The sequence below is a fragment of the Desmodus rotundus genome, chromosome 13 (genome assembly GCF_022682495.2).
Source record: "Desmodus rotundus isolate HL8 chromosome 13, HLdesRot8A.1, whole genome shotgun sequence".
Taxonomy (NCBI): Eukaryota; Metazoa; Chordata; class Mammalia; order Chiroptera; family Phyllostomidae; genus Desmodus; species Desmodus rotundus.
The window spans coordinates 92407470-92431001 of NC_071399.1; the positions used below are offsets into that span (position 1 = coordinate 92407470).

Consider the following 23532-nt stretch of genomic DNA (forward strand, 5'->3'; position numbering starts at 1 on the left):
ATTTTCCCTGATTCCCAGTTGAGGATCTTTTATTGTTGTTAGTTGCCTTGCTATTTTAATATTCTTTGATTTTGGCATAGTTGTTTTAGTATTTCCTTGACTTTTTGGAAGAAAACAGGCAAGTTACTTTTTAGAACGCTCTTTAATTAGGATCTCTTTGATAGCTGCTCATGAAGGTTCAGGCCTTCCTTCTGGGAAAGAATCACACGGGAGTCGGGCCGTTCTTTCTCACTGTATCATGCAGCAGGCACGAGCTGTTGAGTTGTCTTGCTACTGATACTAATTATGGTCATTTGATTAAGGTGGTGTCTACCTGGGTTCTTCTTTCTTTTAAAATTTTTATTGAATTTGCTGGGGTGGCATTGGTTAATCAAATTATATAGGTTTCAGGGGTACAGTTCTGTGACACATCATCTCTCCAGTGTCTTGTGCGCTCACCACCCCAGAGTCAAGTCTCCTCCCATCACCATCTGTCCCCTCCCCCTCTTCTGCCTTCCCCACCCCCTGTCCCTCTGGTCATCACCTGGCTCTGAGTGTTTCCTTAATCCCTTCTCCTTTTTTACCCAGTCCTGCAACCCCTCCCCTCTGACAGCTGCCTGTCTGTTCTCTGTGTCTATGAATCTGTTTCTATTTTGTTTATTAGTTTCTTAATTGTAAATTACTACTTTCTCTTTTGTAATAATAGGTATTTGTTGGGAAAAATACATAGAGATACGTAAATATTTTGTTTTTAAAAAAACTTTCCCGTGCTGATTCATCAGTAACTCTTGTCAGAAATGATCTTTACTGTGAATGCTGCCAAGCAGCAATATTTTCTAACATTTATTACTTTGAATTCTACTATGGAAATAACTCATTTTTGTCCTACATTTATTTGTGCATTTTTAATACTGGTATAGATTTCATGGGCCTCTGTTTTATTTAGTGTGTTAAATCAACCGTTGGTAGGCTTTCCCTGGGAAGGGTCAGACTAAATGTGTTAGGCTAGGAGCCTTAAGGTCTATCGGTAGCAGATAATTAAGTCTGCCATTGTTGCCAAAAAAAAAAAACCAAACCCCCCAAATCCTAAAGAACTATAGATAGTATGCAAATGAATGGGTGTGGTTTGGTTCATGAAACTTACAAAAATTGGTTTGATGTAACCCAGAGGCTGTCCTTTGAGTTGCCTCCTTATTTATTTTTATGTCAATTTGTCTCAGGCCTGGCCAGTAGGAGCCCCTTCACATGGGTACTGGTGTTTTCATAACCATTGTCCACAATTCCTAGTTTTTTAGTACTTCTTGCTTTCTGGCACAAGACATCCTTGGTTTGTGGTATGCGTTCCTTATTCATCCCACTCCTGGAATCACCCGCTTTTTCAAGGTGCCTGGGATTATCTGGGCAGATGTGGGTTTTACAGCCAAGGTCTGGGTCTTGAGTGTGCTTGTGGTACTTCCGCCTCTGTGGCATCATTGCCTGTGGGCACTGTCGGTGACAAGGGTCTCAGTACACATGCAAGTGTGTGTGTGTGCACTCCTGCCTCTTTCCTTTCTGCTCATGCATGTACACTGGGGTTCACATTTTAGGTGTTTTAAATACTTGTTTTGGATATATCACAAACACAAAGTGGTAGTATGTATGCACGTATAAAATGAATCTCATCAGTTACACCACGCGTCAGGAACAGGACGTTACCAGAAGCCCGTGGAAGCATGCGCGTCTTCCTCCCGTGTCTGGCCATCGCGATAAGCCCGTCCCTAGTGCGATGTCTGTGGTGCTTTTACCTCATTGAGTACATTTCATTTTTTACTGTGCTTGACGCCTTTGCTGTTTATGTATGTGTCCCTAAATAATTGTTTCGCTTCCATATTTTACATAAATAGTTTTTTCTCCCACGTGATTTGTTTTGTCATTCATGTTCGTATTTGTAAGATCAATTTACTTTTATTTTGTAAAATATGAATTCATACTATATACATACACATAATATACTCATGTCTGTGTATTTCCCTGCAACCTGCTCATTACACTGTATGATCTGTGACAGTAGTAATTGCATGTAACATTTACTGAGTGTTTACAATTAAGTGGACCAGGCACTGTTCTAATTTCTTTACCTATGTTGAGCCATGTAATTCTCACAAAATATCCTATGACATAAGCACTATTGATTTTCCTCACCCTAACAAAAAAATGATCCATTAAGGTAATATAAAACGTGTCCAGTTTCATTAAGTAGTGGCAAAATTAGAATTAAAGTAAGAGTTTCACTAAGATAGCGGCTCTCTGGACTGGGAAGGAGGAGAAGCTCTGACTGGGAAGGGACTGTGGTCTGAGCAGAGGGCCGAGTTGGGGGAGGGCTCGGTGGGCCCAGTGCCACAGCCAGGAGTGCCTGGGCAGGGGGCTGGCCCACAGGTAGGCACACCCCTGGGAACTCGAAACGGAAATCAGTCCTGGGGGGACCCTGCGCGTCCCAGGAGTCAGAGCTCTGTCTGCACATGCCGTGGGCCAGGACCTCACCCTCCCTGGGACGCGCCCCTGGGGGCCTTTGCAGTGGGGTCGCTCAGGCGTTCACCTTGCGGTGCTTCATGCAGTTGTACGTGCGCTCTTCTGTAGGCATGCTGTTGCTCCCAGTGAAGAAGATTTTTAAGGAAAAATACTACCAGGTGCTGGAGAGGAGGGACAGGGTGCATGGTCCCAGTCCAAGTCGGGCACGGTGTAAAGCACAGTTTGGGAACTGGGGGTGGGATGTCCCTCTTGAGGGGAGGTGGGTGGATTCAGTGTTGATTTGCTCTGAGATGTAGTGATCTGCAAGTCAGTTTTGGGGGAGTAAATAAGAGATGTTAGAAATCATACGTGAAGGGGTTGTAGTTTTGAAACATCGAGAAGCTATATAAATTCTGGTTGCATGAAGAAGAGTTTGGTGTTTAAACACTTCACTGTTCTAGCTACATACCTTAAAGGTATAATTTAATTACTGTATGTATTGCATATATCATTGCATAGTCTCATTTTTTGGTAATTAAATATTCCAATTAATTACTTTGAAATTTAGATGTTATGATGAAATTGGTATGCATATATTTTAATTGCTCTTGTCATTTTCTTTTAACGCATAAGCATTGATTGAGTGGCCAGTATAGTGTGTATTTGGGATACACAGCTGACATGGAAGGAAAAAGCTGCAGAACAAATAATTACAATAGTGTGTCGCTTTCTCTGTGCTGTGCTTCATAATGTCTGGGGTGAAGATGGAGGCAGCGTTTAAATGGAGACAGGTTTGAGGGTGGGAGAAGGAGTTGTGAAAACTCGGATTCCAGGAGAGAGGGAACCAGCATGTTAAGTAATGAAATTTGGAAAAAGTATCCATGCAGCTACTTGATAATTATGTACTTATCACTATATAGTAACATAATTTTTAAGTAGTAATTTCCCCCCAAATCTGACATTTAGTGAATAATTTGAACTTGCCAAAAATCTAAAAGTAATGTTTACATTCTCTGATATAATTGAAATTATGCAGCATTAATACTAATAAATATAATAATAATAAAAATATGACTGTTAAAGAATTCTGTAGTATCCTGACATTATTTTATTAAGCTCATTTAATATTGTCATTTTTGTTTTCTGTTTCTTTTTTCCTCCTTGTGTTTTGTTTTATTCTAGATGGTCCCCGGCCATCACAAAAAGAAATTATATCACTGCGGGCATTTATGCTACTTTTCCTGAAACAGCTCATATTAAAGGTAAAATAATTCTATGTAATTCAGAATTGTAACATATTAGGTGAAAGGAATTTTCGGCATGTTTTTAAAACATTATTGTAAAGTTAGCATAAACTATGTTTAATTCATGAATTGTTTTTAAAATTCTGGAAACTGTAGTATTAACTTTTATTGAATTTCACTTTTGTTAAATACTCTGAGATCCTCTACACTAAGGGATATAGCAGAAATAGCAAGGAACATAAATAAGCATAAAGATTTTATTCCAGAAAATGGTCTTTGTCCCTTTTTTGAGAAGGCTTATCTTATGTGTTTTATTACAGTAGAATATTTAAAAGACTAAGATTAAAAAATGGAAAATAAAGATAAAATACACAATATTATAAAGTTTGGCAATCATTTGGATTATTTTAATAGAAGGATACATGGTTAAACTAGTGATATTTATTAATACAGTTAGATGATCAAAATATACTAACTCTCCATAGGGGAGGTTAATCAAATATTAGCACCTTGAAAGAATAGATACTAATTTCTAAATATTTACTTATTTAACCTGAAATAATATAGTTGTTTGATTATGAAGCATCTACCTATTTTAAAACATTGCTACTTTTAAGTTTTTATTTTCTTTTGAAATAATCATTTTCATGCCTGTCTTTAATTGACATCTTAATCTTAGATTTAAATTAAGTAATTTTTTTTTAAACATTAGGATCGAGGGGTCAAAGAAGATGAACTTCAGAGTATATTAAATTATCTACTTACAATGCACGAGGTAGGGTATGGTCTGGGTCTTCTTTTTGAATTATTTTATTCAAAGTGTTAGCATAAAGTTTTAACTGAATAAATATTGGTGCTTCTTATTTATTACGCAGGATGAAAATATTCATGATGTGTTACAGTTACTAGTGGCTTTAATGTCAGAGCACCCAGCCTCGATGATACCAGCATTTGACCAAAGAAATGGAATAAGGTATGAGAAGAATACTACTATTTTTAGTAGAATTGAGTGCAGTTGTGCTTCCTAGAATAGTCCCTATTCCATGAACTTTTGAATAAATACAGCAAAATCTTACACATAAGAAGGAAATAAATGGAGAAAGCTGCTGTGAATCCTCTAGTACTCAGCCAAGGAAGTGTAAAGAAAATGGGTCTCGGACCTCAAGAAGAATAATTAAATTGTTACTACAGTAAAGACATTTCAAGGGTGGGCAGAGCCGATCTTATTTCGCAGGAAGACAAGAGAGATTGTGGGTAGAATTCAGCAAAAGGGAGCACAAGAAAGTGATTTTTTAGGCTGAAGAGCTTGATAGGATTAAAAGGTCCATAGACTGGTAAGTTCAGCTTTGGTTCTGTTGATGTTAAAATTAGAGAATTGCTCAGATTTCCATTCTGTAAGACACAGTGTGGACAAGGAGGTGGAGAGGGACAAAATGGCCGTGCGGACCATGAGTTTGGGTGGTGACTGTAATGCGGGTGAAAGTGATTCAGAACAAGGGGGTGGGATCAAAGAAGGTGAAGATGCACTGTAGTTAGGAAGACGGTGGTGAGGTGATTATGTAGTCAGGTGGTGCATAGTTTTTTGATTAGTATTCTTATGAAGTTAAACTTACATCCTAGTCCCTTAGGAATTCTCCCTTTTTATTTTCCTGGAGTCTGAGTTACTGGAATGAAGAAGAAATCTAGGTTACTCCATGTGCAACTCAATGGAAAAATAAATCAGTATCAGTAATTAAGATTAACAACCTGAGCAAATAAATTAGGAATCATCTATCTTTTTAATAAGTAAACAGTCATTAACTGATTTGACAATAAGTTGCCTATTAATACTGTATTGCAGTCTTTTCTATCTTGTTTTGTAAGAGACATATGTCTATTTATGGAGAAAATCCTAGATGTTTTCATGAGTCAGATGTTAATCATAATTTCTGTTGGTCCGTGTTTTCCCTTCAGTTCCAAGTTAATCCTAGAAAATGGGAATGCAGTGGAGTTACTGATTCTGTATCTGAGCATAGTCACATTTTTAGGCTCTGAGCTTTTCCTTTGGATCTCAGGATTATTTTTTCTGTTGGATGTTTTTTGTTATGATTTCCTGAACATTTCTTATTTGACATGTGTAACTTTCCTATTCTCATACTTGTCATTATAAGTTACTGATCTTGGTCCTTAAAAGTTCTGATAATAGATTTCAGTAGAAATAAATTTAGGAACTTGGGAAAAAATCTTCCAAGGGAAATAATCACTTGGAGTTTATCTTTACTCATTGTCTGTTCTTCAGTAGAGTAACGCCAAAAAAACAACAACAAAAAAACCCCAATATCAACAATATATTAATTTGTGAATAGTAAAAGCTACTGTGAAACATAAAACTGATGCCACTAACTTTAAGTTTTGTTCCACTTTGTCAATGTTGTTGCGATAATAGGAAAATTGTACTGCCTCTTCCATTACCAGCTTTTTTGCTTAGCCCATCTTGCTTCCCCTTCAAAGTATAGAATGTCTGCTGGTCGGGCAGAGGCGGAGTGCCACCTTACTGGGAAGGTGTCTTCAGACCAGCACCCGAAGCGGGCAGCTCCAGGGGAAAGAGCAGAAATGAGGCAGGCTGACTGACAGGAAGGCTGGGTCGGAGCGGGCGGCGGGGCGTCCCCTCGGTCGGTGCAGTTGCCAGTTCGATAGCCTCTAGGCTGTTGTCCCGGCCAGGACTGACAGGCATTTATGGACACGCTTTAAGGAACACGGATAATCACTCACTGGACAGCCTGGGTGTGCTCACTGAGCACGGTGAGGTTGGCCGAAGGACAGCGCACGAAAGGACACAAAGATAGAGGTGGTTTTCCTTCACATCTATATCTGTGCAACACTTTATTTAGAAAAGATACTTAAAATAATACAGCACATCCTGTTTCTATAGTCAGAGTCACCACTACCATCCCAAAGAACCTGCTTAAATTCTAGAATTAGTTTTAAAAGAATATAGTTGTTATTGCCCCTCTACCTTTTGAAAAAATATTTTCTTTTTTTAAATTAAAATATGGGATAAAATCTCTCTCATAGTATGTGAAGTGACTGTATAGGTCGGGTAAGGTTATGTGTTACTAGAGGCTTTTTTGCTCCAAGTAGCAGAAGACTTATCAGACTAACGAAGGAGACTAACGTGTGTGTTGTAGAGGTCTCCCTGGGGTGGGGACCAGGAATTGGAGACTGGCAGGGAAATCAGCTGGATTCCACTGCTGTCTCCTGTCAGAGGCTTGCGTCCTATAGTTCCTGCTTCATATCGCTTCCTTGTTTGGGAGCCCAGCACAGGTACGGTGCTATTTCTTGATCTGGCCCTGAATCCTGAGAAAAGAGAAATAATTGGGGAGGCCCAGGGTGCAAAGGTCATTGAGTATAAATGTCTCGGGCAATTGTAACAGAAGAGGAAAAGTGGCTTCTCTGGGCACGGGTCTTTAAAGTAGAGCATCGGCGCTGTGCTGGGGAGCTCGTGCTTACGAACAGCTGGCCGTGCTGCTGGCCGCACTAAAAGAAACACCGATACAGTGTTCTGATGCTTTCTCTTTTCAGTGAACTTGAAGTTCTGAGAGGTGCTCTGTATTTTATGTTTGTTGTAATTTAATTGTAAAATGTGCAGTGCTTACACTTTTAGTATTTGTAGGAGTTTAAAAGATCATTGTTTTTTATATTTTTTAGGGTGATCTACAAATTACTGGCTTCCAAAAGTGAAAGTATTTGGGTTCAGGCCCTGAAGGTTCTGGGATACTTTCTGAAACATTTAGGTCACAAGTAAGCTGATGTCTTTTTTAAGTACTGAATTGTAGAAATATCTACTGAAATTATATTTTTACTAGTTTTGTATCTAATGTAACATGAAATTTGACTGGAATAATTTTACAGCAGACAATACAGCTTCCAATGGTAAAAGTTGCAAAAATATTTTACAAAAGAATGTCTATTAATAGATTATAGAGCAAAATCAAAGTTTCAGTAATATCGTTTATGCCTATTTACTTTCTGAAAAGAAAATGTTGTTTATTTTAAGGATGTAATAAAGTATTTCATCAAATAAAGTAAAGCACATATGGATATGATTTCAATAAAAACTGACTTGACCCAGAGAATACCACGTATATTGAGGTCTCCCTTCGAGCTGTGTCTTTGCTTACATGCCTAGTCAGTATTTTCTTATTTGTTGTGTTCTTTTCTAACACTGGGGTTCATTGACTGCTTTTGTAATTTGAAAATCCTAGAATATCTTTTTTTCCTGAAGTCCAGAAGTCAGATGCTTTAAAAAATCACTTGTTGATGTAATGAGTATTTTTGATACTGTTTTGTCCAGAGCATAATTACTCTTTTTAAAATCCATTTTCTGTACAAATGAGCCCAAGAAATCCATGCTGTTACTGTAGTGTTGCTAGGGGGAGTTCCTTGCAGAATCGTACTGTTGCCAGTTCTCTCTGGTGTTTTAATGTGCCAAGAGTTTACTGATAACACTGATGAAACCTGTGCAAAATCCACATAAAGTAACTCTGACATGCTAAATAAACAGTCACCAAGAATAGGTATTGTTTTCATTTTGGTTCCAAATCACTGGTCAAGTAAGGGAGAATAGGGATATTACAGATATGGAAACAATTTTACCATAGCCAGGATTATAGAAAGTTACCCATTTATGACTGAGAGTAAGAAACACATGTACTTTTTAATTAAGAGGTAAGGATTGCTTATTTGAAGAAATTGATTAGGAGGTATTAATAAAGAATTCTAACCTAGATGCAATGTCTTAAAACTTGTCAATAAAGCACGTTTAAAAATACAGAAATATGAAAAATATTGCTATGGAGTATATAGTTGTGATTAAAAATTTTGTCATAAAGTAAAAAATAAATCACTTGCTTCTGAAGAAGGACAGCTACTAAACAGAATTTCAAGAAGTTGGAAGAAATGGTAGGATAGCATGGAAGTGTTGAAACGTAAGCTAGTATAACTTTGGGGAAAAGGAATTGGAGGAAAAGCCTTTCACAAAGACAAAAAGGAGGCCAGAAGCCACTCAAAGGCAGAGTGCCTGTGTGGCCAGCGCTGCGAGACGCGCAGCGGAGAGGACCGGGAACAGAGCCGAGGGCATGCGCCGGTGAAAATGTGTTCTCCCTGTCTCCCTCCCCTGCAGGAGGAAAGTGGAGATCATGCACACTCACAGTCTGTTCACACTGCTCGGAGAAAGGCTGATGCTGCACACCAACACCGTGACTGTCACCACTTACAACACCCTGTATGAGGTGGGGCTTTCAAAAATGTGTGACGGAAGTGTCGGTTTTATTTTTTACTGTTGTTCAAATACAGTCGTCTCAGTTTTCCCCACCATGCCCCTGGCCCCACCCACGCCCACCTCCCACCCTAATTCGTCCCTTCGGCTTTGTCCGTGGTTCCTGTACGTATGTTCCTCGATGGCCTTTCTCCTGTTTTCCCCCACTATCCCCCCCCCCCCCCCGCACCCCCCATTACTGTCTGTCTGTTCTCTGTGTCAGTGTCCCTGGTTCTGTTTTGCTTGTTTGTTTTGTTGATTAGGTTTCCCTTATAGGTGAGATCGAATGGTATTTGTCTTTCACCGCCTGGCTTACTTCACTTAGCGAAGTGCTCAGATGCACGCAGTGGATGAGGACTGTGCCAGTGTGGTCTCTAAACTCCTGCAGATGGTCGGGTGCCCGTGATAGAGGACAGAGCAGATGGTACAGGGCTGAGGAAGCTAGACTCTGAGCAGGACCCGTCAGACAGCATCTCTTACGCTGTGGGACTGTGAGACTGTCTTCTCTGTTCTTAAAACTAAAGCTGTTGAGAAAACATCCCTCTCAGTTTCCTGAGAGTTTATTCTTGTGTCTTATATACTAAGAAGTGAGTCAACTTTAATGGATTCCTCTTTGAAATTACACAAAGCTATTTCTAGATAGACTTTTTTTGAGAGTTATATTTGCAAAATATGTTTTAAATTGTATTTGCTTTATATTTACATTGTTACTCCATCTATAAATTACAGATCAGTATATTTTCTCTACTTAATGATTTGTAGCACACTTAAGAATTACTTGTTACACTGTAAATCTGTCATCTAAAGGCAAAACTGGATTTTTCTGTTTACTGGGCTGGTAGGTCTCACTCGTGCCCTCTGCCGCATCGTGGGGAAAGACCTCTCTCGCAGTGCGTCCTGACATTCCGCCCTGCAGCGCCCAGGCCTCTGGGTGGGGCGCCTTGAAGAGCTCCATTTCTTTTAGAAATAATTAACTGATAGTTTAAATGTGTACTTTCAGTGACTTTGTCTTTTTCTATAAGGGTGTAGTAGTTTCTGAACACAAATCTTTTACAACAGGGTGTTCAACTTCAAATACTAAGTACCTCACAGTCGAATTCTTTTCTCAGAGAATCCCCGAGGGGGACAGTGTGTGAGGCAGGAGGTGTTTGAGTGCTCTTTTCACAGACGAGGAAGCTGAGAGTCACTCGGCATTACACGTGTCCACACGGCAAAATGCAACCTCTCCGACTCCAGGCGCCTCGGGGCGGTTAGGTGGAGTGGTGGGGTCCCGGGTGCCCGTTTGCCGAGGAGCCAGCCCTGCCCCCGAGCCCGGCAAGGCTGCGGGCGAGGGTGTTGGAGCAGCGCTGGGAGCTCCTGCACCAGCCTAGACTCCCTCTGTGACTCACGAGTGGAGGTGATTCCCGTTGTAAAGTAACACTGAAAGGGGCGACGCTCTGCTGCGACCGGCGTCGGACCGCAGCACATTTATGGGGCTGCCTCGGTGCTTGCAGTTCTGTGTGTCCCAGCTTGCTCCGCCGTGGTAGTCACTAGTCACATGGGGCTGTGACACTCCCACCACGTGACTGGTGTGAACTGGGGTGTGCAGTGAGTGTGAAGCGCACCTTGGCTGTCACGTCCACATCTGGCTCTGAGCCGCTCTGCTTTGGTGGGGGCGGGGGCTCACGTCCTGGGCACAGCCCTGCCACCTCGGGTCCTTTCGTTTTGGTAGAACATTTGCGGCTCCTGACTTCTGTCTGACTGTTTCGTGCCCCTCCCCCCCCACCACACCCACCCACCCACCCTAGGTCGAAACTCCCATCTCAATGACAGTCTGTCTGTCACATTCTGTTATGGAACAGCATGGTTGTATGCTTGTCTCCAGAGTTTTAACTAAGTTGTTGATTCAGGAAACATATTTCCACCTCACAGTTTCCCATTCCAGACGTGTAGCAGAGTGTGGACATGTAGCCGCGTATTAATAAATAGAGGCCGAATTGAGTTTCTAGATATATTTTTGTAATTAAAAACCTCATATTAGAATATGTTATAGTTTTCAAAGCACTTTCACACACGTAGTCTTACTTGATCTTCCTAGCAGCTGCATTAGGTGGGTACAACGGTCATTACCCTCATTGTTAAATGATCACAGGGGACTTAAAAAAAGACAACGGTACGTAGCTGGAGGTTTTTTGAGATGAATTTTATTTTCTGTGCAATGAGATTTCTTCCTTGGGGAATGAGGAAGCTTTGACTATTCTTACGGAAGACAATGCCTTCGTCTTTTCCAAGCTTGTCTGTTGTGATTTTGAGTCTCTTCGTTACCAGAATTACTGGGATCTTGTCCACTGGGCTGTCGGTTTACACCAAGTCTTTCTGGGTAAATTGGCATGAAACTTTTCATAAGCATATACCAGCCACTGCCTGTTCTGTGGGTTTTGGTTTTCAAATAAACTGTCACCCCCCCTGCCTGAAAAGTGGTGCGTGCCCGGGGGCCCTGTGCAATCTCAGCAGACATGCGGGACGGCGGGGGAGACCACACTTCCGTGCCCTCGGTTTCCCATCCCAGGACTGGTAGTTTCTGTTGCAAGTCAGTGCCAGTGTGATACACATTCCTGATACGATCGAGTAAATTTCCCATCTTCTTCTTTTGAAAACAAAAGTCTGAGCAGAGAGGTAAGAAAAATGCCACTTTGGATGTCATGGTCTTTTTCCAGTCACTGGGACCGTCCAGACGTGTCTCTCTAATTTTCTTCCTTCGTCTCCAGCTTTTCCCATATAGTGGTGTACAGCTAGGCTTGCCACAAACGTCCATAGTTTCCCCAGAGTCTTTGTTCCTTAATGTAGGTGAGCTATTTGAAAAGGTTCATTCGGAACTTAGCAAAACAGGAAATTAAATCACTAAAATAAAGTGTCTTTATTAAGTATAGTCTCATTGGATTTTTTTTTATATATGCACGAATTAGGTAAACACAGGCTAAGGCTAAAAGTTCAGTAAATGGTCAGATATCCACTATTTATACATTGTTGTACATTTTTAAACTTTCTATTTATTGAGTACTGGCAACATGTCAGGTGCTGTGCTTGTTGCTGGGAATGTAACAGTGGAAAAGATAGATATGAGTCCTGTACTCACTAAGATTGGTTTCAGTGGAAGAATTAGTAAATGTTTTATAATTGTCTTTACTTGGTCAACTTCTGTCATTTTTTTGTTGTTGTTGTTTGAATGAAGGTCTTTAAAAACACTCTTAGTAAATGATAATGAGCCACATTATTTACAAAGAATGTCCTCTGTGAGACTTCATTTTGAGTTGGAACCCAGGCTTCAAACTTTATTTTATTTACTTATTTTCTAAGTTTTTAAAATTAATTTGACATTGAGTCAAATTTGACAATTCACAGCATACATGTATTAGGGATGTATGCTGAAAAAGTATTTCAAACAAATTAAGTTTTTGCCTTTCCTAATTAATCTCTTCTAAAAATACTGGTCTTGGTTTGGTCTTTCTCTATAATAAAAAAATGTTTTTTGGAGATTCCAGACTTTAGAAGGATATGGAATCCACTGGAAGACCCTTTAGAAGAGATATCTTTTGATTTGAACACAGCTGAAATATTTTTGAAATTCTTTGTGTATACATATATTTTTTGCAATTATGTTTTAAATTGTTTTGTAATGAAATTCAAAATCTTCGTTTTTCAGATACTGACGGAGCAAGTGTGTACTCAGGTTGTACACAAACCGCACCCGGAGCCGGATTCCACAGTGAAAATTCAGAACCCCAGTGAGCGCACAGCACTTCCTTATCGGACGCGCTAGCGTGTGGTGACGTGGCCGACCAAAGCCCCCGATGCTCGTGGTGTCTGCGTGGCTCGGGACGCTTACAGCTCACTCACCATGCTGCTAAATAAGCCTTTAGTTAAAAAGTCATTAAATGTGCTTTTAGTGGAAAATACAATGCAGTTATAAATCTGTACCTTTTTTTTATTATTACTTTACAGTGATTCTCAAGGTGGTGGCAACTTTGTTAAAAAACTCTACACCAAGTGCAGAACTGATGGAAGTTCGTCGTTTGTTTTTATCTGACATGATAAAACTTTTCAGTAACAGCCGTGAAAACAGAAGGTGAGCAATTTGAGTATTATAGTAAAACTTCATTCTGTAATCTCATTTTTCTTATTTTCAATCTTATTCATAGAAAATATTTCAAATCTTTCCCACATTGCTAAATACTTTTAATCATCAGAAGGCATTGTATGTTTCCATGATGTAATTTGCATTTATTGTACTTTTTATTGTTACTTATATGAGTATTATATTTTAATTGAATATATGAATATATATCCACAAATCATGATTTAAAATGCACTGATCCCTTTGGGGCTACCCGTTTATCACCAATAGTGCTTTTAGTGGTAAATGTGTAAGATTTGCCCATAGTCATCTGGGCTTCACTGCATTTGTCTGGTAACTAGTTGAGGTCAGGTGTTTTAAGCTGGTTCCCTGGCACATGGGGTCGCGTCTGAAGCCACGGTGGCTGCCCGAGTCACCACCATAACAAGCATCGACTGAGTGTCCCGTGTGTGCAAAGCACCTTGCTCCGTGGGTGGGTGGTCTTAGTGCACGAAGGGAGCATGGCTGTGGGAGTCGTGACGACACAGCAGTGGCCACCGTGTAGTGTGTCAGGTTCGTTGTGAGTACTGTGTGTGATGCCGGAGTACACAGAGCATCGGTACGTGTGACTGGGAGAATTAGGAAAGCAACTTTAAGTGATACTTTGGGTTTTTCCAGATAGAAAAACGGAAGCGTCATGGCAGGTATGGTATGTAGATGGTGCAGAATGACTGCCCCTCGGCTTACCTGGGTCAGACCACATTTTCACTCTTTATCTAAATTTCAGCACTGTAATTTCTCATGTAATTTCAGTGTTTTTAATGAATACTTCTTCCCACCAGGTGCTTATTGCAGTGTTCAGTGTGGCAGGACTGGATGTTTTCTCTTGGCTACATCAACCCCAAAAATTCTGAAGAGCAGAAGATCACTGAGATGGTGTATAACATCTTCCGGATTCTGTTGTATCATGCCATCAAATACGAGTGGGGAGGCTGGCGAGTGTGGGTGGACACCCTCTCCATAGCCCATTCCAAGGTAGCCCCCTCAGCAGCTTCTGTTCAGCAGGCTGCAGACACTCCTCTGGCACCCTCTGGTGGGCACGTGCCCACACGCTGTCTCACCTTCCTGGGTTCTTCCTCTTCTACTATGGGATTGAAACCTCTGGGTCATCAGCGATTTTAGACTCCAAAGGTGACCCCACACAGGTTTTATAGCAAGTCCAAGAACTTGAGCCTGAGAAGTTGCTCTTTTAAAAACTAAAACATGGGGAGAAAAGGCATACAATTGTAATTGAATAACAATAAAAATTTAAAAAAAAAGAAGAATAATGCCAGATAATAATCATGGGGGAAAAAGGATAAAATTAGAAAAGAAACATTATTTTTAATGTCCAATAAAATTCTTTATTCAGACCAAAAAAAAAAAACCAACCTAAAACATTCCTACTGATTCTTACAAGAATATTTTATGAAATAGACTCTGAAATACTGTTTTTAGGACTTTTAAAAAGTAGTCGGAAATTATTTTTACTTTGAAGTGAATCATAAATACCTTTAAAGTGTTTAAGGTTAGTGGTATTCTTAATGGCATTATCATTTCTTTATTCTTAATCCTAGCAATCTATATATATTTCAAATATAGTCTAGTCTTTAGTAGAAGGAGGACATAGTTTACTAAACCCTGCTTTTGGCACTTAATTTCATCTTCCATAAATTGAAGGGGCTTTTGTATTGAGGTAGTCTCCAAAGGAAGGTCCATTACAAACTAAAATTATGTTACCCTATGACTTCAGTAAAAATTAATATCATACGTGCCTCCCAGGAAAACTTTTGAACTTTTTTAATTTTAGAAGAGCTTTTATTCCTGTTAAAAATTTGAACTTCATGATGTATATGCACCTTTTATTATTACATTAACAAATTTGAAAATAGTATTTTATAGGAAAAGACATTATTGCATTATTTGTTTTATACACACACACACACACATCCTAATTATTTTAAAACAAGCCTATATAAAGTAACAAAGTAATCTACGTAAAGGTAAAATTGTGATGTTTTAACAGTTTATAACTATATATATTTATAAATGTGTGTGGTTTTTTAAAATCAGCTATTGAAACAAGGACATGTGAGTAATGGGTGGTGAAACTGACCTAGTGACAGGACTTGGGGGCTGTGTATCAGCCACGGCTCCATTTTCGCTAAAGTACTGCAAAATGTAGGTGTTCAGCTGGCACATCGGGTTAGGGTAACATTGGCATAGTTAACCTAAAAGAATAGCTCATTTGTTTACAAGCTTAATATTGTTGGTTCACCCAACTGTAAGTCTTCGGACTTGTAAGAAGGCAAACTATTTTTGATGATTATTTCCAAGTACTTGGTGAAACCAAGCATTTGTCTTAGTATTAATACAAACTGGGTTTGAAATCTTAATTCTTGGTTCTGTTGTTTTTTTTTTTAAACTTGTTCCTTAGGTCACTTATGAAGCACACAAGGAGTACCTGGCCAAGATGTACGAAGAGTACCAGCGACAGGAGGAGGAGAACATGAAGAAGGGGAAGAAAGGGAGTGTGAGCACCATCTCCGGCCTGTCCTCGCAGGCCACGGGCGCCAAAGGCGGGATGGAGATGCGCGAGATCGAGGACCTTTCCCAGAGCCAGAGCCCAGAGAGCGAGACGGACTACCCTGTCAGCACCGACACGCGAGACTTGCTCATGTCAGCAAAAGTGTCCGATGACATTCTCGGACATTCGGACAGACCGGGGGGCGGTGTGCATGTGGAAGTGCACGATCTTCTTGTCGATATAAAAGCAGAGAAGGTGGAAGCCACAGAAGTAAAGCTGGATGATATGGACTTATCCCCGGAAACTCTGGTGGGTGGGGAGAACGGGGCCCTGGTGGAGGTGGAGTCCCTGCTGGACAATGTGTACAGCGCTGCTGTCGAGAAGCTCCAGAGCAATGTGCACGGGGGCATCGGGGTCCTCAAAAAAAGTGAAGAGAAGGACAATGGCCCACTGATAACGTTAGCAGATGAGAAAGATGAACTTCCTAACAGTGCATCATTTCTCTTTGACAAAATACCCAAGCAGGAAGAGAAACTCCTTCCTGAACTTTCTAGCAATCACATTATTCCAAATATTCAGGACACGCAAGTGCATCTTGGTGTTAGCGATGACCTTGGGTTGCTTGCTCACATGACCAGTAGTGTAGACTTGACCTGTGCAACTATCATAGAGGAAAAAGAGTTCAAAATCCATACCACCTCAGAGGGCATGAGCAGTATTTCTGAGAGAGACTCGTCCTCGTCCTCAAAAGGGTTAGCGTATGCCGAAGTGACAGCCACAGCTCTGGAAACGGAATCTTCCGGGAGCAGGATTGCACCAAATATTGATGCAGGAAGTATAGTTTCAGATACTGAGAGGTCTGACGATGGCAAAGAATTAGGAAAAGAAATCCGAAAAATTCAGACCACTACTACAACCCAAGTAAGTGAGCTCTAGAACTGTATCGAGTAAGGTTTTAGTTTGCATCAAAGCCAAGTAATTTCATACCAGTCACACCAGGCTTATCTTTAATTATGGTACTGGGTTGGCCAAAAAGTCTGTGTAGTTTTTTCCATAAAATAAAAGACATTTTATTGATCTGGATAGTTTGAGTATGTTGGCTGTCTCCTGCGTGGTAGAACACGGATTGTTCTCAGGTAATGTCCCAGTGTGATCACTGTCAACTTCAACTGGTCGCTGCGACCGTGGAGCATCGTCCAGCGGGAAATCTCTAGCACCAGACTTCTCAAACCACTTCTGACATGTTTGATCACTCACAGCCCCTTCTTGCACTGCACAAGTCATTTTCTGTGCTTCAGTTGTGTCTTAACCTTTCTTGAAATAGTAAAGCACATAATTGGCCAAAAATGTTATGTATTCTCTTATATCTTCAATATTAAAATGGCTACACAAAATTCACCAATTTTGATAATTTTTTTTAATGTATGCTGATATTACAGCTGTCACAGTAAAATCTAATAAAATTGTTTCAAATAAAGTTAAAGACAAGCACGACTTAGAGCCATCTTATGGGGGAAAAAACAGATGAACTTTTTGGCCAACCCAATGTGAGAATGTATTTTGTGGAATTGAGTTGTATGGTCATACATACGAAAAAGAGCTAAAACGCCTGAATTACAGTCCTAGTTCTACCACATCTGTCTGTACCTGTGCTCCGCCTCTCGAGGCGGGCCTGAACTTTCTTAAACAGAACAACAGATTGTACTAGGTTACAGTGCGGCCCTGAAGGGTCTGCCTGTTCTAGTATTTTATGCCTCTGTGATTCCATTTACACATTTTGTACTTGAGACCTTCACTCTGAATACGTGGCTAATTGTAACCTTTTACGCTTCCGACCCAACCCTGTTGTGTGGATGTAGAAAAGAGGACTTTGGAGCCCCGACTGAGCTGGTGGTGAAGGGAGGGCCCAGGAGAGGGAATGGCACTTGCCAGGGGCCAGCCTGCCTAGAACCGGCCTCTGTGCGCTCAGCCCACGTGGCCCTGGGAGGGGCGAGGCGGCTGGCGTGCCCAGCCCTTAGCAGTGAGGTTTCGCGCTAGGACCTGCGCTAGGACTGTGGGCTGGAGTGTAGGACCAGGAGAGGAAGGCTCTGAGGCCCAGCGGTGAGGGCCTGTTAGGGCCGCGGCCTTGGCCTCACCTCACTGAAGCTCAGAGTGGTTGATGTTTTCTGATATGGGTCTGAGTTGCTGAGCTTCGAGTTTTAAGACTGCTTCCTCATTTTCCAGGCTAAATAAGTCCACTCTTGAGAGTGGAAGAAAACTTGTACCCCTACTGATTGTTTTGTTCTCTGGGTTTTCTGCTCACCTTGTAATGTCATCAAAAAGGTTTAACGTGTCCTAGTGTAGACAGTAAACTGCATGGGTAACCGCTGTCTTTGTGCCCCAATGAGACTTCTTCACAGCGGAGTTTGTGTGTGGAGGGGTGTCCTGCAGTGATCGTGGCTGGGGGCGAGAGTACCGAACGAGGTGTGAATTCGAAACAGGAACACTCAGCGCGTCGCCGTGGAGCCCGACCGCTGGCTCGCCCGGGTTACCTTCAGAGTGCACCGGCACTCTTCTGGCTTTCTGACTGTCCGTGCGTTCGTTTTCCCAATGGAAGTATTGTGAGCAAAACAGACTTTGAAGTTAACTTGATTCTGTTCGAGTGCTATTTATTTTGTTCTTGTGTTTTTAATCACAAGTTGTTGGTGACACGTATCCATCTGTGTCACTTTCAGTATACGCTTGCTTTCCTAAGGAGGAAATGTCGTCCCGTGTGAAGGCTCCAGGAGCAGGGGTTGAGGGATCTGGTTTTAGTGCGAAAGGTTTTCTTGCTTAGTCTCTGAAACTGCCAAGTAACAGTAGTCACAGCAGCCCTTTCAGCTCAGGTTTCTGTTCAGGGGTCACCGGGTGAACGGCACCTAGGGGTGCGCTGTCCTGCTTCAATCACATGTGACAGCATCCCTCCCCCCCCCCTTTGATGGTTTTCATTTTGAAATCAAGAATTTCTTGTGCAGTCTACAGATGCTCACCATGTATTTCTCCAGGCTGTTCAGGGTCGGTCGGTTGCACCAGAGAGAGACCTCCGAGTGGATCTGGGGTTCCGGGGAATGCCGATGACTGAGGAGCAGCGGCGGCAGTTCAGCCCCGGCCCGCGCACGACGATGTTCCGCATCCCCGAGTTCAAGTGGTCTCCCATGCACCAGCGGCTTCTCACCGACCTGCTGTTCGCCCTGGAGACAGATGTGCATGTGTGGAGGAGGTAGACGTGTTTCTTTTCTATAAAAATGACTGCTGGCATTTGAGAAAATGAGTGTTTTAAGTTAGTGGCATCAGCTGATTCAGAAGTGAATTATATCATTGAATAAATTTCACACGTTTACTAAAAATAAACTGAAATTTTTTATAGAATCATAAATATTTTTGTAAAGACTATAAGGCCTCGGCCCCATATCAAAAGGTATCCAAGAATTTAGGCTTGAGATAAATAAAAAGCAAAATTTTGAAATCTTGCATTGCCTATTCTGTGTAAATAGATTTAACAACAAAAAAAGTTGGGTTTTGGTTCAAATAAATTTCCACATTTTTATCTTTTTAAATTTAATACCACTTACTAAATTTATTCTTGTTAATAAGCTTATACATACACTGTTAAAATACAATTTAAAATCATATGTTGTCTATTTTTAGAGACTATATCATTTAGGTTAGTGGGTGTCTATTCAAACAGATTCATTTAAAGAAAAGCAAGTTCACATAAATTAAATCATTACCTCGCTTCACTTTTAATTTTCTAATGGCAAATATACAACCGGTTAGTTAATTATGAGAGTACATCGCCTATACGGTAAGCACATACATTAGGAGGTCGACAGCTCTCTGTAACAGTGTCCACCACATCCACGAGAACCAGCGGCTCTGCAGTCTGAGGACTCACATGGCTTCTTTGCTTCACGGGGTTCTGCTTCTAAGGGTCAGGGTGGCTGCTGCAGGTCCCAGCCTGGATCAGTACAGGACTCTTGCCGAACTGGAGGGCAAGGGTTCTCCCCCTCCTCTTCCTTCTCCTCCTTTCTCCTTCTCTTTCTCTTCCCCCTTCCTCCCCACCCCTGCAACTGCTCTCCCTCCTCTTCCTCCAGGTCTTTTTGTTCCCAGTGTTGAATAGGCTGCATTGCCCAGGGATGGCAAATGAGCCTAAGGCACCACGAGACATGTCACTATGAATGTGACTGTTGGCGCCTGGGAACGTGTAGTGCAGTCTCCTGAGTACAAAGTTAGCAGCTCCTGCGCGAGGGGTCCTCAGTTTTCTTCCGTTTAACATACCACGTGTCTTTGTTTCCTTTCAAGGGCTCTCATAAAATTTCCCAAATACAGTTTTATGTAATTTACTTTTTTTAAGATAGCACTTTATATTAGAACAGGGGAAAACGTACTGAGATCTAAGATATAGTACAAGATATTTTAAATTCTAAAAAGTTGAGAATCGTTGACTTAAATTTGATCGTGGACTTGGGTTCCCTCCCCCCCCCCACTCCATGAGAAAATAGTTCCTATTCTTGACTGACACCAGACTAAAGTGGCGCATTTCTCCGAATGTCTCCGCAGCTTGTTTTGGGTTGGGACGCTGCACTGTGAACTTTTGAGGTCTTTCCTCTTTTTTATTCAATAAGTTCTTGAATTTTTCCTGATTCTTTTGCACTCACCTGTCCCGTGAATTCGGTGACAAGCAATGGACAAGTTCAGTGTGGCAGGCCAGAGGCACGGGTGCTGTGGGGCGGGGGTGGGGTGGGGTGGGGAGTGGAGTGTTCCATTAACTAGCCAGTTCTGCTTTCAGCACAAAATGAGCAGCTCTGCCTAATAAACATTTCAACCAAATTCATGGCCCTGGTCACATGTCTTTGAATCAAGCTCATGCACTGTGTTTCTTAGAAACAAAATCCTAGGTTAACACACTTAGACACACAGTAACTGTGTAGAGATGAATGCTGCACTTCAGTAATATAATATCTCAATTACAAATTATACTGTTTTCCAATAACTCCTTTTTAAATTTGCCTAGCTCTTCTTTGTCACTTAAAAATATTGCAAATGTCTAAATTTCTTACTCTTAAGCCGAGGAAGTGTTCATTTGTATTTTTTTCCTGCTGTTTTAGCCATTCCACAAAGTCTGTAATGGATTTTGTCAACAGCAACGAAAACATCATTTTTGTACATAATACCATTCACCTCATTTCCCAAATGGTAGACAACATCATCATCGCTTGTGGAGGAATCTTGCCTTTGCTCTCAGCAGCCACGTCTCCCACTGTAAGTACTTGGCCGCCACCTAGTGGGTGTGTTGTATGATTGCGCGATGGAGCCATCCAAGGGGCCCCTTCTGTGGCAGGTCTGCAAGGCCTGGGCCGCAGGGCTGGGGTCCCAGAACTTCGACTCTGTCAGGGGCTGGGCTTCAACAAAGTGTTTTCATCCAAGGGGCTTTAGTCATATAAAGTTATATTTATAAACACATATTTATGTTAATTTGTCAGTGCTAGGTTCCACCTGTGTGTATTTATAGAAATATTTCTCTGATAATTCTGACATATACTTCTTAGAAAGAATCATAACTGTAACTGATTTGCTTTATTTTCTATGTATTATTTATCCCTTCAAATGTATTATAAGAAGCTGTTAAAATCCTTGTTTTTGTAAATCTTGAAGTTCTGAGTACAAGTATGTGGTTATTGTATAGTAATTAGAGTCACGAATCTAAACTTAGGAAAAATCATCGGACATGCAGTTTCATATGATTTGCTTGAAATATTATTTCTAAACTTCCTATTAAACTAGGAGTTTAAGCCATCATATTCTCTTGAGATTGGATCTTGAAGCCAGCAATTTTGCTTCCAAAAGAGAACCAAATTAATTAATTCTAGGAGCACTTCTTATATAAAACTTAGGCACTTATATAGAAAGAGTACAAAATATATCATTTTATGTTATCATAAAAATTTCACAACTAATAAAAACCTCAAAACTTTATGTCATTCACATGGCATTTAATAGCATTTCTATCTGATTTTATTTACTGGTTCAACATTTACTTTTAAAAATATACCTCTTCGTCTTTATATAAAACACTGAAATGTATTAATATAATAAGGTTGAAAGGCACTTAATTACATATCATTTAAAGTAGAGTAGGTCAGTGCTAACTTTATACTTTCGTTATCACTTTAAAAACATATCTCTGATCCATATCAAAAAATTTGACTCCACAGCTACTTACTGAGCTGGGAAAGAAGAGAGTGCTATGCTTCTCTTACCTGTGCTCTTGCTATCATATTGGAAGCTCATCTGTAATGCCCCAAATACGCGTTTTTCCAGAGAGAAACCTGTCTTGTTAATATGTCTTTTACTTGGTGAGACAGTTTCCAAATTGATCTCTGGCTTCATTTCATCATTAACAAGCTTTTTCTACATGACTCTCTCTTTCACTTCACTCTTGTCATTGCAGCCACTCCCAAAACAACTTTGAAACTTGAACTTTAGCAACAGAAGATTGTGTTCTCCAAACCCCTTCCTTCCTCTTGCAGGCACTTGGACTTCGATTTCACCTGTGGATTGATTCAGACCAGAGGGGTGTGAGCAGGGCTGATGCTTAGGGCTGGGACGGAGTTGGAGCTCCCTGAGGAAGGGGAGGCAGGAAAAGAACGGTCCATGGTTGTGTGTGATTTTAAAACTGCAGTCAAGTATGGAGGCAGGGAGAGGGGTTCTGTTGGTTTCGTTTTTCTCTGCATTAGAAATGGAATAAATGAGTGTTTTCCTCCTGGCACTTTTTTCACCATGTACATTTTATTTTATATCTTACACTCGTAAATGATCATTTGTTGTCAAGACATTTTTAAAGTTTGTATTAAATTTCCCATTAAGCATATTGTTTTAAAATTTCTGTAGGAAAAAATTGACTTTATGTAAAGGTAGTAGTAGGTAATAAAATTTGCATAGATTTCAGATATTCATGTTACTAAATAGTCTTCCAAATTTTAAAGCTAAAAGATTTCTATAAAGATAGGGAACATATTAAATTAATGAAGTATGTTATCAATAAAGATTACGACATACATACTATTTCATTACCCAAATTTGCTTATTTTTCTTTCGTAAGGAAAGTACAATAAAGATACATTTCAAGGTTTGATTTCCAAACTTATGACCTGTGCAGTTTGAGCAGTATATTTTGGGATTCGAAATTACTTATTGCCTAGACTGTTTTGAAAAGACTTGAGAATTCATTCAACTCTTGAAACTTTTCTTCTTCGTCCCTGTCTCTGTATTTTTGTTACTTTGGCCCACTACATGGTTGCGCCTGTGCCTGGGCATCCCTCGTGGTTCATTCTCTGTCCTTCGAATGAACTGCCCTCAATTGAGAAGCAGCGGCCCTGACTGTCTCCCTCTCGACCCCAGTGGCCCTGGGCCTGGAGCTGTGTGCTGAGTTTGTCTCCTGTTGCTTGATGTGTAACACTCTTGCTAAAATGGTAGTGCGGTCACGGGAACACGTTAGGGAGAGGGAGACAGAATGAAGAGGGAAATTAGAGTGGAAGAGATGGAGCTTTCTGACTTAGATTTAAAATGTAAAAAGCCAAGAGAGAATTGGAAGGACGAGGTGAAAAAGCATTGATGACGTCAGACGACCAAAGGGAAGCAGTGTCACGTAGACGCAGGTGAATTGTGAACTGAGGTGGAGAAAGAGGACGGGAAACATTGGAAACTAATGCTTTGAGTGATCTGTTCATTTTGTTCAGGTTTGTGGAGTTTTTCAGAATAGTCGTGTATTATATGCAGATAGGCATTTAATGAAAAATTATGAGAAATAGTGGTGTGCCTGTCAGTGGTTGGCAAACTTTTTCTAGAT

The 23532-nt window shown here is 40.7% G+C and overlaps 1 protein-coding gene across 3 annotated transcripts in view; it reads left to right on the top strand.

Moving 5' to 3' along the window:
- Positions 1–23532, top strand: part of NBEA (neurobeachin) — a 470020-nt gene that overhangs the window by 78554 nt on the left and 367934 nt on the right. For all 3 annotated transcript variants that reach the window (XM_053916392.1, XM_053916393.1, XM_053916394.1), the window contains 11 exons: positions 3649–3728; positions 4423–4485; positions 4586–4683; positions 7398–7490; positions 8872–8980; positions 12689–12770; positions 12988–13111; positions 13942–14134; positions 15576–16586; positions 18689–18903; positions 20792–20945. In XM_053916392.1, coding sequence (XP_053772367.1) covers positions 3649–3728; positions 4423–4485; positions 4586–4683; positions 7398–7490; positions 8872–8980; positions 12689–12770; positions 12988–13111; positions 13942–14134; positions 15576–16586; positions 18689–18903; positions 20792–20945 — 2222 coding nt within the window. The remainder of the gene's footprint in view (positions 1–3648; positions 3729–4422; positions 4486–4585; positions 4684–7397; positions 7491–8871; positions 8981–12688; positions 12771–12987; positions 13112–13941; positions 14135–15575; positions 16587–18688; positions 18904–20791; positions 20946–23532) is intronic.